Below are 13,937 nucleotides of genomic sequence, written 5' to 3'. Positions count from 1 at the left end.
TCATCACATCCCATGAGGAGGAGGTAATTGTGTTGCCTCTAAAAGTCTGTTGTAAGAATTCCCACAAGGACAGTGGATCTCAACACTGACTGCCTCTCGGGAATCTGGGGAGCTTTAAGGAAAGCTGATCGCAGGTCCAGAGCCTGGGATTTCGCAGCTCAGGGTGTGATACTGCAGTTGTAAAAGCTCAGGAGGGAATCTGAGCTTTAGAAAAATTCTTAATTTTCTAATCTTCTCCTAGATTTTTTTCTTTTCTTTTCTTTTCTTTTTTTTTTGGAGACTCTTGCTCTGTTGCTTGGGCTAGAGTACCACGGCCTCAGCCCAGCTCACAGCAACTTCAAACTCCTTGGCTCAAGTGATCCTCCTGCCCACGCTTTCTCTCTTCCTTTTCTAGTGACCTAGAACAGGGGTGTGTGGACAAGCACACCCCCTCTAGGTCACCTCTGTGACCTGGGTGAAATGCTTCTGATTAGTTTCACTAAGTGCAAGTAACACCTTTCCTTTGGAAGAAATTTCTGGGCCTGGGAAACCTCTCCCGACTGAATGTCAGTGTGTTCAGAACATAATTTCCTGAATTCTATAATTTTCTACCCACTCAATATAACTGATCAATCAAAATGGCACACACAATATAGCATGATTCTAACCCAACTGAACAGAACCTAGCAAATCTTCAATAAAATTTTGCCCACAGGCAGTCTTTGAAATATATCAGCATTCCTTGATCAGTCCAGTAGTAATGGCTACTCAAGTTTTTGAAATGCTTTTTTATTATAAGTCAAACTATTGCCTTAAAAGCAAAGCGTAGGAGAAAAAAAAGGAATTTTTTAAATGCAGGCATTTGTGAGGGAGAGAGAAACTCACGTTGTCACCCTGGGTAGAGTGCTGTGGCGTCATAGCTCACAGCAACCTCAAACTCTTAGGCTCAAGCGATTCTCTTCTGTCAGCATCCCCAGTTATGGAACTCTATTGGATATATATTCTACTTTCCCCTCCAAAGATGCTGAGATGAAGAAACTGTAATTCTAACATCAGAAATACACTGACATATTAAGTCTTCTTGGAACACTAAAAGTTTCAGAGAGAGCAAATGCTATAGTTTGTGCAAGAATATTAGACTAAATTATGCAAACCCTTTTAGTAAAAGAAAAATCTATAAATATCTATATTTATAAGCAATTGTGTTAATTTTCAGGAATATGAATCAACTCCCAATTACTAAGAGCTTGAAATTCTTCTAAACCATTTTTTCTTATAAGGTAGAAATGAAAAGTACAGTAAGGATATTTGTGGTAGTTTTTATCAGTCTTATTTAACATTAATGGAAGACCATGTTTTTTGGCAATGGGTACAGTCTTCTTTAATCTTCTAGTCTGAGCACAGGGGAGGGGGAAACAGTAAGATCTATTTGTAACAAGGCATAATGCTCCAGAGGATGAGTACAGTCAGTTCTGCGATAATGTTTGTTTTGAAAACATGAATTTGTTCCCACACTATTAACACTTTAGAGAAAATTCAAACTTAATTCAAATTTCTCAATTTTGCCTGTGCTTATGCAGGATTTCGTCCCTTAGAAGCCCTTGATGAATGCAGAGAATTGCACCCAGTTCCCAAGGGTATCACCAAACACACGTGCATTCCTCACCACTCACCAGCTACCGGGGTTCCCCCCAGTGCACCCACCCCTGCCAGCCTCCCTGCTCGGATGGGTCTATTTCCTCTCAGCCGACATTGTTTCCCCTTGTCCTTTTTCTCTTATGCTTTCTTCTGTTCTCTTCTGGAACACAGGGTGGCAGATGTGAGAACCTGGTGGCTTCCACAAATGACTTCACACCTTTCTCAAGGCGAAGCATCATATTTACCATAGCATGCGTTTCTTAATCATTAAACACGTACTAATGTGCAAAAAACTGCTTCCATTTTTGTTTGATTCCTGCGTGCCCTGGATGAAGTTTCTGAGCGCTGTTCTCAGTACCCTGTTTTTTACCTGTGATTTTGTGGAATGAGTGATTTTTAGGGACACACGTTATATATCATACAAAATGTATGGTTTGGTCATTGATGGACTGCATATATGGTGGTGGTCCCATAATATGGTATTGTATTTTTACTGTATATTTTCTGTTTAGAGACACCCATATTAATACGCCATTGTGTGACAGTTGCCTGCAGTATTCAGTACAGTAATATACCAGACAGGTCTGCCGCCTAGAAGCAATGTTGTGCTACGCAGCATACGTGTGTAGTAGGCTACATAAGAGCTCTATGATACTCCCACAATGATGAACTCGCCTAACATTTCTCAGAACACATCTTCATCGTTAAGAGATGCACAACTGTATTATTGCAGAACCTGTCCTAGGTGTTATGAAATGCATAAAGCTTTCTCCCTTTACCATCTGTCTTCTTCCTCGGGTCTTAGACATGCTGAAGATGGCAGAGCCTCAGCCACTTGGTCCCTGAATGACTGCGTGGAGGATCACTGCTCCCACTTACCTGAACACTCACGAAGGAGAAAGGAGCAGACTGTGCTGTGGCAAGCCACTAGATTTGGAGGCCTATTTGTTGCTGTGGCCTAGCCTACCCTTCCTTATATACTAGGGAGGTATACCTGGGTGGTTTTCAACCAGGTGCAATTTGCCCCCTACCACAGGAGGTATTTGGTAACATCTGGAGACATTTCTGGTTGTCATGGTGGGGATGGTGGTGGTGTATCAACATCTAGCAGGCAGAGGCTAGACTTGCTGTTAAATGTCCTATAATGCACATGACCATCTGCCACAGCCAAGGACTGTCTGGCCCAAAATGTCTACAGTGCCACTGATGCTATTCTAGAGAGCTTAGGAAGGGGGCTGGAAACTTTGAACCTTCTGTTAGAGCAGCGGTTCTCAACCTGTGGGTTGCGACCCACAGGAACTGTATTAAAGGGCCACAGCATTAGGAAGGTTGAGAAGCACCGTGTTCGGGTTTAAGAGAAGATCTGTGGTGAAAGGAGTGGGCTTTAGGAGAGAGACCTGGGTTGCAATTCTAGCTCCACCACGCCCCATCGACGTGACGTCACTTTGCTATCGGCATGTTCAATATTCTCACACTGGAATAGGGTTTATAACAGTACCCAGGTGATGCAGCTGTGGCTAAGTGCTAAATCAGTACCTGACTTATGGTAAGTACACCAATATTAGTTGCTGTTTTCCAACGTTTTTGTCTTATTGAGGCATACAGTTGGAATACGTAGTTGTGGCAGCCTCATAGCGTGTTAATAGCTGGTGGGGTCTATCAAGGTGATGGGGTGTCATGTGACACTCACTGCCTACCACGCTCACAGGGCAATCTGACCAGCATAGGTATTTTCAATGGTTTTCCTAAGTCGCGACTCAAGATCTGGCCATAAAGGTTAGGAGTGACCATCCCAAGCTGGCCTCAGTCATGATGTTCATGTGAACTCCCGTGTGTAGCAACTCTGCGACCCTCAGCTCGCTGGGCTTTTATCAAATGCTGCTGCCCTAAGCTGTTTTCGCTGGTCATTAGCAATCGATCAGCAGGCATTTACGGAACATTCGAAGTGGGCAAACTCGTCAGGAGTAGAAAGCGGTGGAAGAAGAGTTCCTGCCTCTCTCCCAGCTGAGACTGGAGCAGAGACGTGAACCCTGGAAACTGCTCAGCATCGCCGCCCTCCGAGTTTGGGCTGCTGTTGAGGAGAGTGAGGAGGAGGGGTCAAAATAACAGCAGAAGCAATGACAGAAATAAAAACAGTCCAAGTGAGATGTGGGGGACGAGGCACAGTGATTAGATGTATTATTTGAGGACCAGCTTTTAAATAAGAAAAAAAGTCTATCTAACGGGTTTGCTTTTAAATGACCACAGATCTTAAAAGTTTTTCAGACAGATCTCATTCACCCATTACCATGAAAGCCCTTCATAGGAGACACATTCACATAAAAGTGCTCAAATGCCACGTAAAAGAAAAAGTACACTCAATCATGCCAAGTACCACAGTATAAGTTCTGTACTAAATCCACCTGCGTAACAAGCCTTTCATAAAAAACAATCCTTGCCAACTCCTCCGCTCCAGCACTGAAGACGGTTTCCCCCTCAGTTATGTAAAAAAACTTTAAATGAATCTTGTAAAAGGTGTCAGTGCAACAAACATTATTTAAACTGGAGGGAAAGGATGGAAGGGAGACATCTGCCAATATAAAGGCGATGAAATCTACAACTATTCCCTTCTCAGCAGCCCTCTTTCTTGATCCAAACCTGTGTCCTTTAGTGTCCTAAGCAGTTATGGCTGGCCCAAGGACTGACCCAAAGCCCTCTGTTACGGTTTATTAGGAAAGAGTAGCAGAGACCCAAGTTGTCCTTCCCTCACCAAACGAGGCTGTCTCTGGCAGGACTGACGGGAAGCCACGCCTCACCAGAACCACCTCCACACTCCACAGCGTCATCCTCGAGGGGGTGGGGGTGTCCCAGGACAAAAGGCAACTCAGATTCCATTTTATCCAACTCATAGATGCCTCCCAGGGGAAGAGCTAAGCGTCTAGGCAGAGGACACGGTGAAATCACTGCACAAACTCTCCAGGCCTCGTTCCTAGGTTTCTTCTTTTCATTCTGCACAGAGCTTTTCATTCTGTCCCAAGACAAGACAGTCCTCCTTCCAGTTAATTGGATCACCCCTGTGCCAAGAGCAGCCTCTTCCCTAAGCTACAGCAAGGTGCAGAAGAGCCTTCAGTGTGTTTCAAGTCACGAGGTGTGCGGAACACCCTTCTGTCTTCTACCCACCCTGACGCTGTCTGCACAATCACTCAATAAACAGAGACCACACAGACTCATAAACACAGAGTGGGGGCCGGAGATCACCCTTCTGATCCCCATTCAGCTACAGCTTCTGGGCAATACTGCATGTTTCTAAGGAAGATAGGAGCTTAAGCTCTGGAAGCTTATATTTTGAACACTGAAGCTGTAATATTCACTTTTCAGCTTTTTAACAAACTTTGTGGACAAAGGTGCTTGAAAAGAATTTTAGCTCTCTGGCATATGCTAAAAAAATAAAATCATAATTACCCACTCCCCCCCCCCCATACACATGCCCTCAACATCCTGAAAGATGATTAATTTAGCATCTCCTAGAGCTCAAAGACGTCATTTGTAGTAGGAATGCAACTTCTAATTACACAGCATTATATAACATTATAAACTATTTTAAAACTTTACTAAAAGGTTACAACAGGCCATGAACTATATCCGAGGCCAAATTTTATGAGGCTCTCAAAGGCTCTTTTATATGGATCATTCAGGATGATTAAAGAAGCCCACTCTACCCATGGCTATCCCTGCTCAGTCCATCGAAAGTCCCATTAAACATGAAAGAGACCCTTATATTCCAACTACAGGTTTCTATCTCTCCACAAATTCTATCAGTGGCTATTTTATAATACTTTTAACTTTTAAAACTTGCTTTCATACTTATTATCTCATTTTATCTGTGAATGCTTTCAGGAGCCATAAATAAAAATGGAAATAACAACCCCATTGTTCCTGTGAGCATGGGGATAGGCACGACTTTACCTCTCTCTTTAAAATGTCAAGTGTATAAGAAGCAAATGACTAGGATGTTGGGCAGAGGAGCAGGAGGTGGAAAAGCCATGGCAGGGGAGGGGGCCGGGGCTCCTGGAGAAGGGGGACAGGGGAATGAAAACTGGAGAGCAACAGAAATAAAGTGACCACATTTTTAAGTTAAACTTTTAGGAAGTATCTGAATCCTTAAATAGCAAGGCAAAGAAAAAGATGCCTACATATGTGTGATTATTTTAATACAATGTCCTACATGCTAGAAAGAAAGACAACCTTTTCGGCATGTGTAACCAACATCTGGAAATCCTATTGCTCACCTAAGCTTAGCGGTCTCTCTTCTCGGACATAAGCTACTCTGATATTTGGACCATGTTGAAATTAATTCTTATTAATTAATAAGACCATTAATTCTTATGTCTTTTAAGCTAGTGGGTGTATCTCAACAATCTTTCACAAAAATATTGCTGTTTACCAAGCCTAAAAACGACATATCAACTTGGGCTGTGAGGATTATGTATCTACATCACATACAGATAAGATGTATCACTGGGGCTGGGGGAGCATGGAAATTACACCGAGGACATTCAATAGAGCAGAGTGCACAGAGTCAGCAATTGTATTATAACTGAAAAGTGACTTATCAGTTATCTCTATAAACCATTAGACTATTTTCTTCTAGAAATAATTCTTCCTCGGAACATACCAGCTGAGTGGTAAATTCATCGTTTAGGCATGGTAAGAACTTATTGTGGTAGGTAATAAGCAGCCCCCTTCCCAATTTAAAATTCTACATTTGCAAAATAGAGGCTATGAGAAAAGTTATCCTGAGAATTATAAAAACAAGTTACAAATAGACCTAGGAAAACAGATGTATGCCCACATACGAGTCAGTAAGTCTTTATGGGGCAGAGTTGTTATAGGTGGGAACAAACGGGTTAGTCTTCACAAAGGAAAGTGCCAGATAAAATAGGTCGAACCACCCTGTCAAGGTTGTGATCTTGAGAAACAGGTGGTCACATAGCCAAGGCAGATGAAGGCATCTGATCTGAAGAGATTCTGAAGTTTTCTAGGAGGGGAAGGCAAAGCCTTCTAGTGACTTCTGGAATAAGGGAGCATCTACTACTTCGTGCCTGGGTGCCTCCCTCTCCAATTGGGACTTTCCTCCCCAACAATCCTCCTTTCAACAACCCCCCCTCACTTCTCTTTTCTCTAATTAGGTTTCACCTCAGCTTTTCAGTGGGTTTATTCAAAAATAACAATGTTAGAATCACCCGTTTCAAAATTTGTTTTTCTGCTATCACGAATTGGCTGATTTTTTTTTTGTGTGTGAAAACAAACAATGGTCACTCTTAACTAGCAATTCAGAAGAGGCTGGGGATGGTGATGATCATGGTTACACTAATTGCTTACCATGTGCCAGGCACTATTGCATGAGCTTTTCATATATTATCTAATAACCTTGATAATCCCACGAGGCAGGTCTTATTTATTAGTCCTGTTTTACAGTTGATGAAACATGGTACAGATTTATAGTGTAGGACAAGGGTCAGTAAACTGTGGGTCTTGGGTCAAACAGGTCCTGAGGATTTACTATAACCTCGAGGTCCATTTATTACAAATGTCTACAGCTGCTTTTGAGCTTCAACGGCAGAGCCAAGTAGTCGTGACCTAGACTTTAGGGCCCAGAAAACATTGATTAAGTTTTACTATTCAGGATTGGTGCCTGTAGTTCAGTGGCTAGGGCGCCAGCCACATACACCGGAGCTGGCAGGTTTGAATCCAGCCTGGGCCTGCCAAACAACAATGACAACTACAACCAAAAAATAGCTGGGTGTTGTGGTGGGCGCATGTAGTCCAGCTACATGGGACGCTGAGGCAAGAGAATCGCTTAAGCCCATGGCACTCTACCCAAGGCAACAGCTTGAAACTCTGTCTCAAAAAAAAAAAAAAAAAGTTTTACTATTCAATTGGGTATAGAAAAAGCTCACCAATCCCTAGTGTAAAACACAGTTAACTCCTGGAAAAGAAACAAGGCAAGAACATTTGGACAACTTCAAATAGAACTCATGAAACTTTCTTAGAGAAGACTGAATTTTTTTTCTATCATTCATATCTTATTTTTTCTCAACCCAAGATATATCCACAGGCCTGTAAAAAAACTACAGTTTTTATAGAATACGGGTTTAGTAACTAACAGTTTCTCTCTCAGTGAGATGAGTTTTGATTAGGTGGAAAAGTTTCCAAGAAAGAAAGGGAAAAAAAAGCATAGGCCAAAGAGAGTTTTAACAACCCTACATTTCCTGAGAGACTGTAAAAGTTTTGGCTGTTTCACGAGTATTTCTTCTTAAGTACAAATGACATCATTCTTGGAATTTTTAAGAAAGTGGCCCATTTTATTCAACATGTGGTACCACATATTGTTTTGGTTGACCATTTATTAACTTTTCTATTTTTACCGGGAAGGTATGTCATAACTATTTTTAGTAGACAGTATCTGGTTCTATCATTTGTGGAACTCAACACCTAATCATGCTTGAGAATTTTTTTCCCTAAAGCTATAAAAATGTATTTGGTGGAGAATGTGCTCATCAGCAAATATTCTACATACTCTAAAAACATTTTTAAATGTTTAAAACAGGCAGTAGGTACTAACGAAAAAATGTGGTCTGTTACTTGGCAGCAAAGCAACTGTAGTCTTATGTCATCAATTTTCCCTTGAGATACTAATTGTAATCATAATTGAGAATGAGTTAACATCTGAACTCCTCTGGTAATTCTTACTTTATTCTTTAAAAGCTGTCTATAAATCAAGATCAAATTAAGAATTGGATTTCCAGAGGATGTCATCTGCTATATAAACTAAGCTCAATCACACAGAATAATTTATGTAAGCAACTTAAGAGTTATAATAATTTATACAAAATAATTTATGTAAAACCACTTGCTATAAAAGTGAACAGAAAAAAAAAAAAACCCCAACCAAAACCAAGACAAAGCCCAAGTTTTATCTCTACCTTTCATTGCCTGCCTCAAACACCACCCAAGACGAGGAACAGGAGAAAACAGAGACGCCAAGCTCATCTGTACGTCAGCTCCAACTAGGACTCTTTAACAACTCCGCTGCCCATGTCACACCCTAAGCCAATGAAATCCCTGAGCCTGGGACCCAGGTGTCTGTAGTTTTGGAAGTGCCCAGCCTCTAGTCTAGTAGAATGTGGTGATTAAGGCAAAGACAGCTGCTGGGTTGAGTCAGATACACCTGATACCCATGCCCTTGAGGTCTTCTTCTGCTACTCTGTGTGGGACTCCCTGATATCTGTGGTATAGGATTTATCAACACAACACACTGGTCCATGCACCAGGGTGCAATTCTATCAAATGGAAGGTTGAAAGAAAATCCAGCCCAAATATATACGTACACAGTCAACCACAAAAAGTGTGTCCTCATTCTTGCTGTTAAAACAGAATGGATGTGTTCACTGAAATATTAAGAGGATTTTGAGATCTCTTTAAATATTCACACCCTTTCTGCATCTTAGGAGACGTGCAGGCCCCCACCACCTAGCCTTTTATTTTACAAGCATATTTCTCCTGCATGATAAATGTTCAAAGCAGAGTCTGACACTTACCTCCACGATGCTTTTCAGATCTTGCACATAAGTCCTCTCAGTCTCCAGAATTTCCTGGACAACTCTGTCCACGTAGAGGAGCTTGGGGCTGGGAGCCGAGTCAGCCGCTGTCTTGGGTGCCCCGCTGGAGTCTGTCCTCCTCTGGGTGCTGGGCTGCCTGTCACTACCCTCGTTTGTGTTCTGGTGCCCAGTGGGGTTGTCCCTCTGCAGGTCACTGCTGGAGAACTGCCTGGCTGGCATCAGCTCCAGTTTTATGGCCCCTGCTTCCTTATCCTGGTTAAACAAACCCAAGTGGCTATTTGAAACTAAGGTCATTCTGCTGCCGAAGGAACCATGGCTGTCTCGGGAGGAGGCTGAGGACGATGTGGAGCCGAAGCTGACGGGTCGGTCGCTGTCAGAGAGCTCCATGGTCTTCAGTTCTGGGGAACGCCTGGATGTCTTCTTGGGATGTGGAATTTTGGTTACAGCTGATGGCCCTTCAAGATGCAACTGGTGTCCATCTATGTGCATTAAAGAAAATAAATACAAAGGACAAGATAAGCAAGGCAGGCGGGTGTTTTGAAATGCTATCAAACAGAAGGATGAAAGGAGGTGAAAATCTACCCCAAATATTTAAAATCAATAACAAAAAGATGGCAAATTGATTATAGGAAATGCAAAGGTAACTGTGGTCAACTGAGATGCAAAATTAGAGTTTCTATAGTACAGGGTTGGGGAGGGGTCTGTTAGAAATGCATAGTCTCAGGCTTTGCCTTCAACCACTGAGCTTTAATCTGTATTTTGGTAATATGCCAGTGCAATTCACACACACTGCTGTTTGAGAAGCACTACATCTGTTGTATTCAAGAGCATGACCACCTGGAATGACTCAGACATGCAGATTATCCAGATTTACTAAATTAAAGGATCAGCGGTCACGGCACGAGGAATCTATGATTTTGAATAAGCATCACAAGTGGTCCTTATGGACTTCAAAAGGACCCTAGGGAATTCTCAATGGACTTTTGAAAAAAGGCATTATTCTAGATTTTAAGTATTGCCTCATAATTCCATACAATTTTCAGCTAGAATCTATTTGATTGAACTAATGTGGACAACTTTACATCTTAGCTGCACACAGCATTCAAGAAGAGGGCTGCCTGGACAATAATTTTCTAATATTGTAGGAAAAGCAAACGAAGATACAGTTTTGTGCCACATAATGACATTTCTTGGACAGCAGACACGAGAGTCGCTAGAACACCAGGCTACCACCGCATAGCTTGGGTGTTTAGTGGGATGCACCGTCCAGCTTTGTGCAGGGTGCTCTATGAGTTCCAGCAATGAAAAAGTTGCCTGAAGATGAATTTCTCCGAATGTATTCCCATTGTTAGACAGCAGATGACTGTATTTATAGCCAATTTAAACTTTAACCTTTCACCACAACACAATATAATACAATACATCTCTTCTTAAAACCTGACATTCCATTTGTGGCACCTATCAAGTTACACTATTAGACAATGTGTTTGGTTTGCTGTTCAATACTCCAAAAGTAAAGTTATGGCAGTGAAATTCTACAATTAAATGATAAACATAAGAGCTGAATTATGAAAAAGCTTAGGAGAAATGCGGCTGTTCGTATTTAGAACAGGGCATGAAAGGAGACTTATCTGCAAAGTCAAAAGGGCATAGCCTTTAAATATGATCTCGTTGGGTCCAAAAAAGACCCACATGAAAACTAAACTTTCAGAAGCTATCTTTGTGAAACCCTCAAAGTTCCAAACATCATTTGTGAGGCAAGATCAACATTTCCCCCTCCCCCCGCCATAATAATGAGATTCTGGGTTTACAGCAACAAAAAGCCTTGGGATAAAGAATCTGGTTAATAAAGTTGCTTTATCTTGGTTACCTTATCACCAAATGCCATGTTGACGGGGTTTGTTAGAAAAATAGAACATTGAAACTTACATTTGAAAGGTTACAATACGACAAACAAGAATATTAATGATCACTTTTCAATAGTATTTGGTTTGGCTCTATAATAGAGATCATCAAACAACTGGTACCAATGTGTTTAAGATATAAAGAATCAATCAAGTCTGTATCCTTCAACATACTTTTTCTACATAGTTTATATTCATGGCAAATAGTGCAGAGTTATAATGCAAATGTTAAATCTATGAATATAAAGGAACTAACCCTGAGTCAACAAGAAGGAATGGCAGGAAACGTGTAGGAAATGAACAATCTATCAGCATAACCACTACCACATGGTATGAATTTGCACAATTTTTTAAAGCTTTTGCAATATTCTCTCTGCCTGCTCTATAACAACTTTATGGCCTATAAAACATGAACTGGTTATAGTAGTTAAAATGTACTTGACCTAAAAAAGCCTGATCCAACTCGAGTGTGGCAAAAGTCCAAGAAGCAGCCAGGCTTTTAGGTATGTGTGCAGCACAAGATGCTCACTTTGGAGATTGGTTTTAAGAAAGTCCTGGGCAGTTCAAAGTAGGAGCAGACACAAGGTCTCCTTTCCATTGGCTTCTATGACCATGACGTTGACCTCACTGCAGGGAACGGGCACTAACTGGAGAAGTATATGAGAATATTTTAAGGTCCCAAGGGTCAAATGAGGCTATGATTTAGGACCAAACAGAAATTATATATACTATATAGTAAAGGCCATGGCATCTGAAAAGGTCTGATACCCACAGATCTGGACACATTCGTCTCCAGAGCAAGTTCTGATTTTCTAACTAGATAAGAATGAATCTCCTCTCCAGTAGAGAAAACAGGGTTACATTATATTCCTTATGAGGACCAGAGAGAAATGAATACAGCAAAGACACATTTCTTCCTTATCATTATTTCTTTTTTTTTCTACTTTCAAGTTAGACCGCCAAAACCGGGACTAAAGGACCAATGAGGAATACAAATTGTCTTGAGAAAAGTCCATGTTGGCCCATTAGGGATGACGGTGCCTTTAAAAATATTTTCAAAGGTGGGAAAAAGTGGAAAGTGAAACTCAGGTCAACCGGGCATCCCTTCATGGATAGATCGTAAATAAGAACATGAATTGGGCACCGTTTCCAGGGAAGGCTTCACATGTGCCAACACCAGGCTATGTCCTCAACACACTGGGACCAGAATATTCTTCAGGCTGCCAACCAGACACTTTATACAATAGGCCATTATATATTGGTATCTGTAGTATTTAGTCAAGCTGCCTGCCCCAAACAAATACCTTCCCAAATTACCAATGATAGAAGTGAAACATTTAAAGACTGGTCATATAAGGGCGTGTAATGTGAGCCAGTGTTTGCTAATGGATCACATTTCTTATGTTGATTCATTGTGTAGAAGATAATTACAGTTTTCTCACATAAGGACATGTACCTCATAAGAACTGCTTAGTTTTGTTCTTACCTTCCTCAAAATAATTTAAGATTTCCAGCCTGCCTGGCCTATTCTTTCTAATACAATTCACTAATTATTAACATTTACCTCTACAGTTGCTCTGCTCAACACAGTAGCCACTGGCCACATGTGGTTACTGAGCACTTGAAATATGGCCAGTCTGAATTGAGTGGTGCTGTATGTGCAAAATACACACCAATTTCACCAACTTATAAAATACCTCATTAATATTTTTATATCAATTATGTATTGAAATAATGTAGTGGGTTCAATAATAATACCTTAAGGGTGGCGCCTGTGGCTCAAGGGGTAGGGCGCCGGTCCCATATGCCGGAGGTGGTGGGTTCAAACCCAGCCCCGGCCAAAAACCAAAAAAAAAAAAAATAATAATAATAATAATAATACCTTAAGTTATTACCACTAGTTTCATTTTACTTTTATTGATGTGGCTACTAAAAAATTAAAAATTAACATAGGTGGAGCTGGGTGGTTTGGCTCACATCTGTAATCCCAGCACTTTGGGAGGATGAGGAGGAACGATTACTTAAGACCAGGAGTTCAAGAGCAGCCTGGGCAACACTGTGAGACTCCATCTCTACAAAAAAATTTAAAAAGTAGCTAGGTGCAGTAGCATGTGCCTCTAGTCCTAGCTACTTGGAAGCAGGGGTGGGAGGATCTCTTGAGCTCAGGAGTTCGAGACTGCAGTCAGCTATAATTAGGCCACTGCACTCCAGCCTGGGTGACAGAGTGAGATTCTTGTCTCTCTTAGGAAAAAAAAAATATTACATATGTAGCTCTATATATTTTAGTTGGGTTGTACTAATCTAGAGGTCTTCTAGTTACAATATTCTTGAAAATTTAAATTTACCATATCAATCTTTGTTCTAATAACAGTGAATGGAGAAACGCACGCAACATGAAGTCTTTTTTTTTACTTTATTTATATACAATATTGTTACAAATGAGCAAAAATAGAGTTGGGAGATAATCACTGTGTAGTAGATACTGGGGTAACTGATTTTCCACCATAAACTGAAAACACACAGATAAAAAACTGTAGAGCCAGAAGCTTTTCCCTTCGCCTTGAGTGAAAGCTGCTGGCCAGTTGTATTAGTATTAGGGCAATTTACTGCATTCCTTCTCGTAATTTCTCTCTCTTCCAAAAACCCAAACACGGGGCTAATAATATAACAATTTCTGAGAACTTTTGACTAAATCTTGCTAATGGCCCATATCCAATCGACCTTTTGACCATGAGTACTCTAAAATAAGCTGTGGTCAACCTGACCCTGGGCAAACCCGGAGGAGGTGGGGTAGAGGAACAGGCAGGGGGGCCTC

The 13,937-nt window shown here is 41.2% G+C and overlaps 1 protein-coding gene across 2 annotated transcripts in view; it reads right to left on the bottom strand.

Annotated features, from left to right (window-relative positions):
* PLEKHG1 (pleckstrin homology and RhoGEF domain containing G1) overlaps positions 1-13,937 on the bottom strand; it is a 246,192-nt gene that overhangs the window by 81,110 nt on the left and 151,145 nt on the right. For both annotated transcript variants that reach the window (XM_053592226.1, XM_053592225.1), the window contains one exon: positions 9,198-9,697. In XM_053592226.1, the coding sequence (XP_053448201.1) occupies positions 9,198-9,605 (408 nt within the window). In that variant the 5' untranslated portion in view covers positions 9,606-9,697. The remainder of the gene's footprint in view (positions 1-9,197; positions 9,698-13,937) is intronic.

The sequence above is a fragment of the Nycticebus coucang genome, chromosome 5 (genome assembly GCF_027406575.1).
Source record: "Nycticebus coucang isolate mNycCou1 chromosome 5, mNycCou1.pri, whole genome shotgun sequence".
In the NCBI taxonomy this organism is placed as follows: Eukaryota; Metazoa; Chordata; class Mammalia; order Primates; family Lorisidae; genus Nycticebus; species Nycticebus coucang.
Note: the sequence above shows the minus strand (reverse complement) of the source record. Positions and strands in the feature narration are given on the sequence as shown.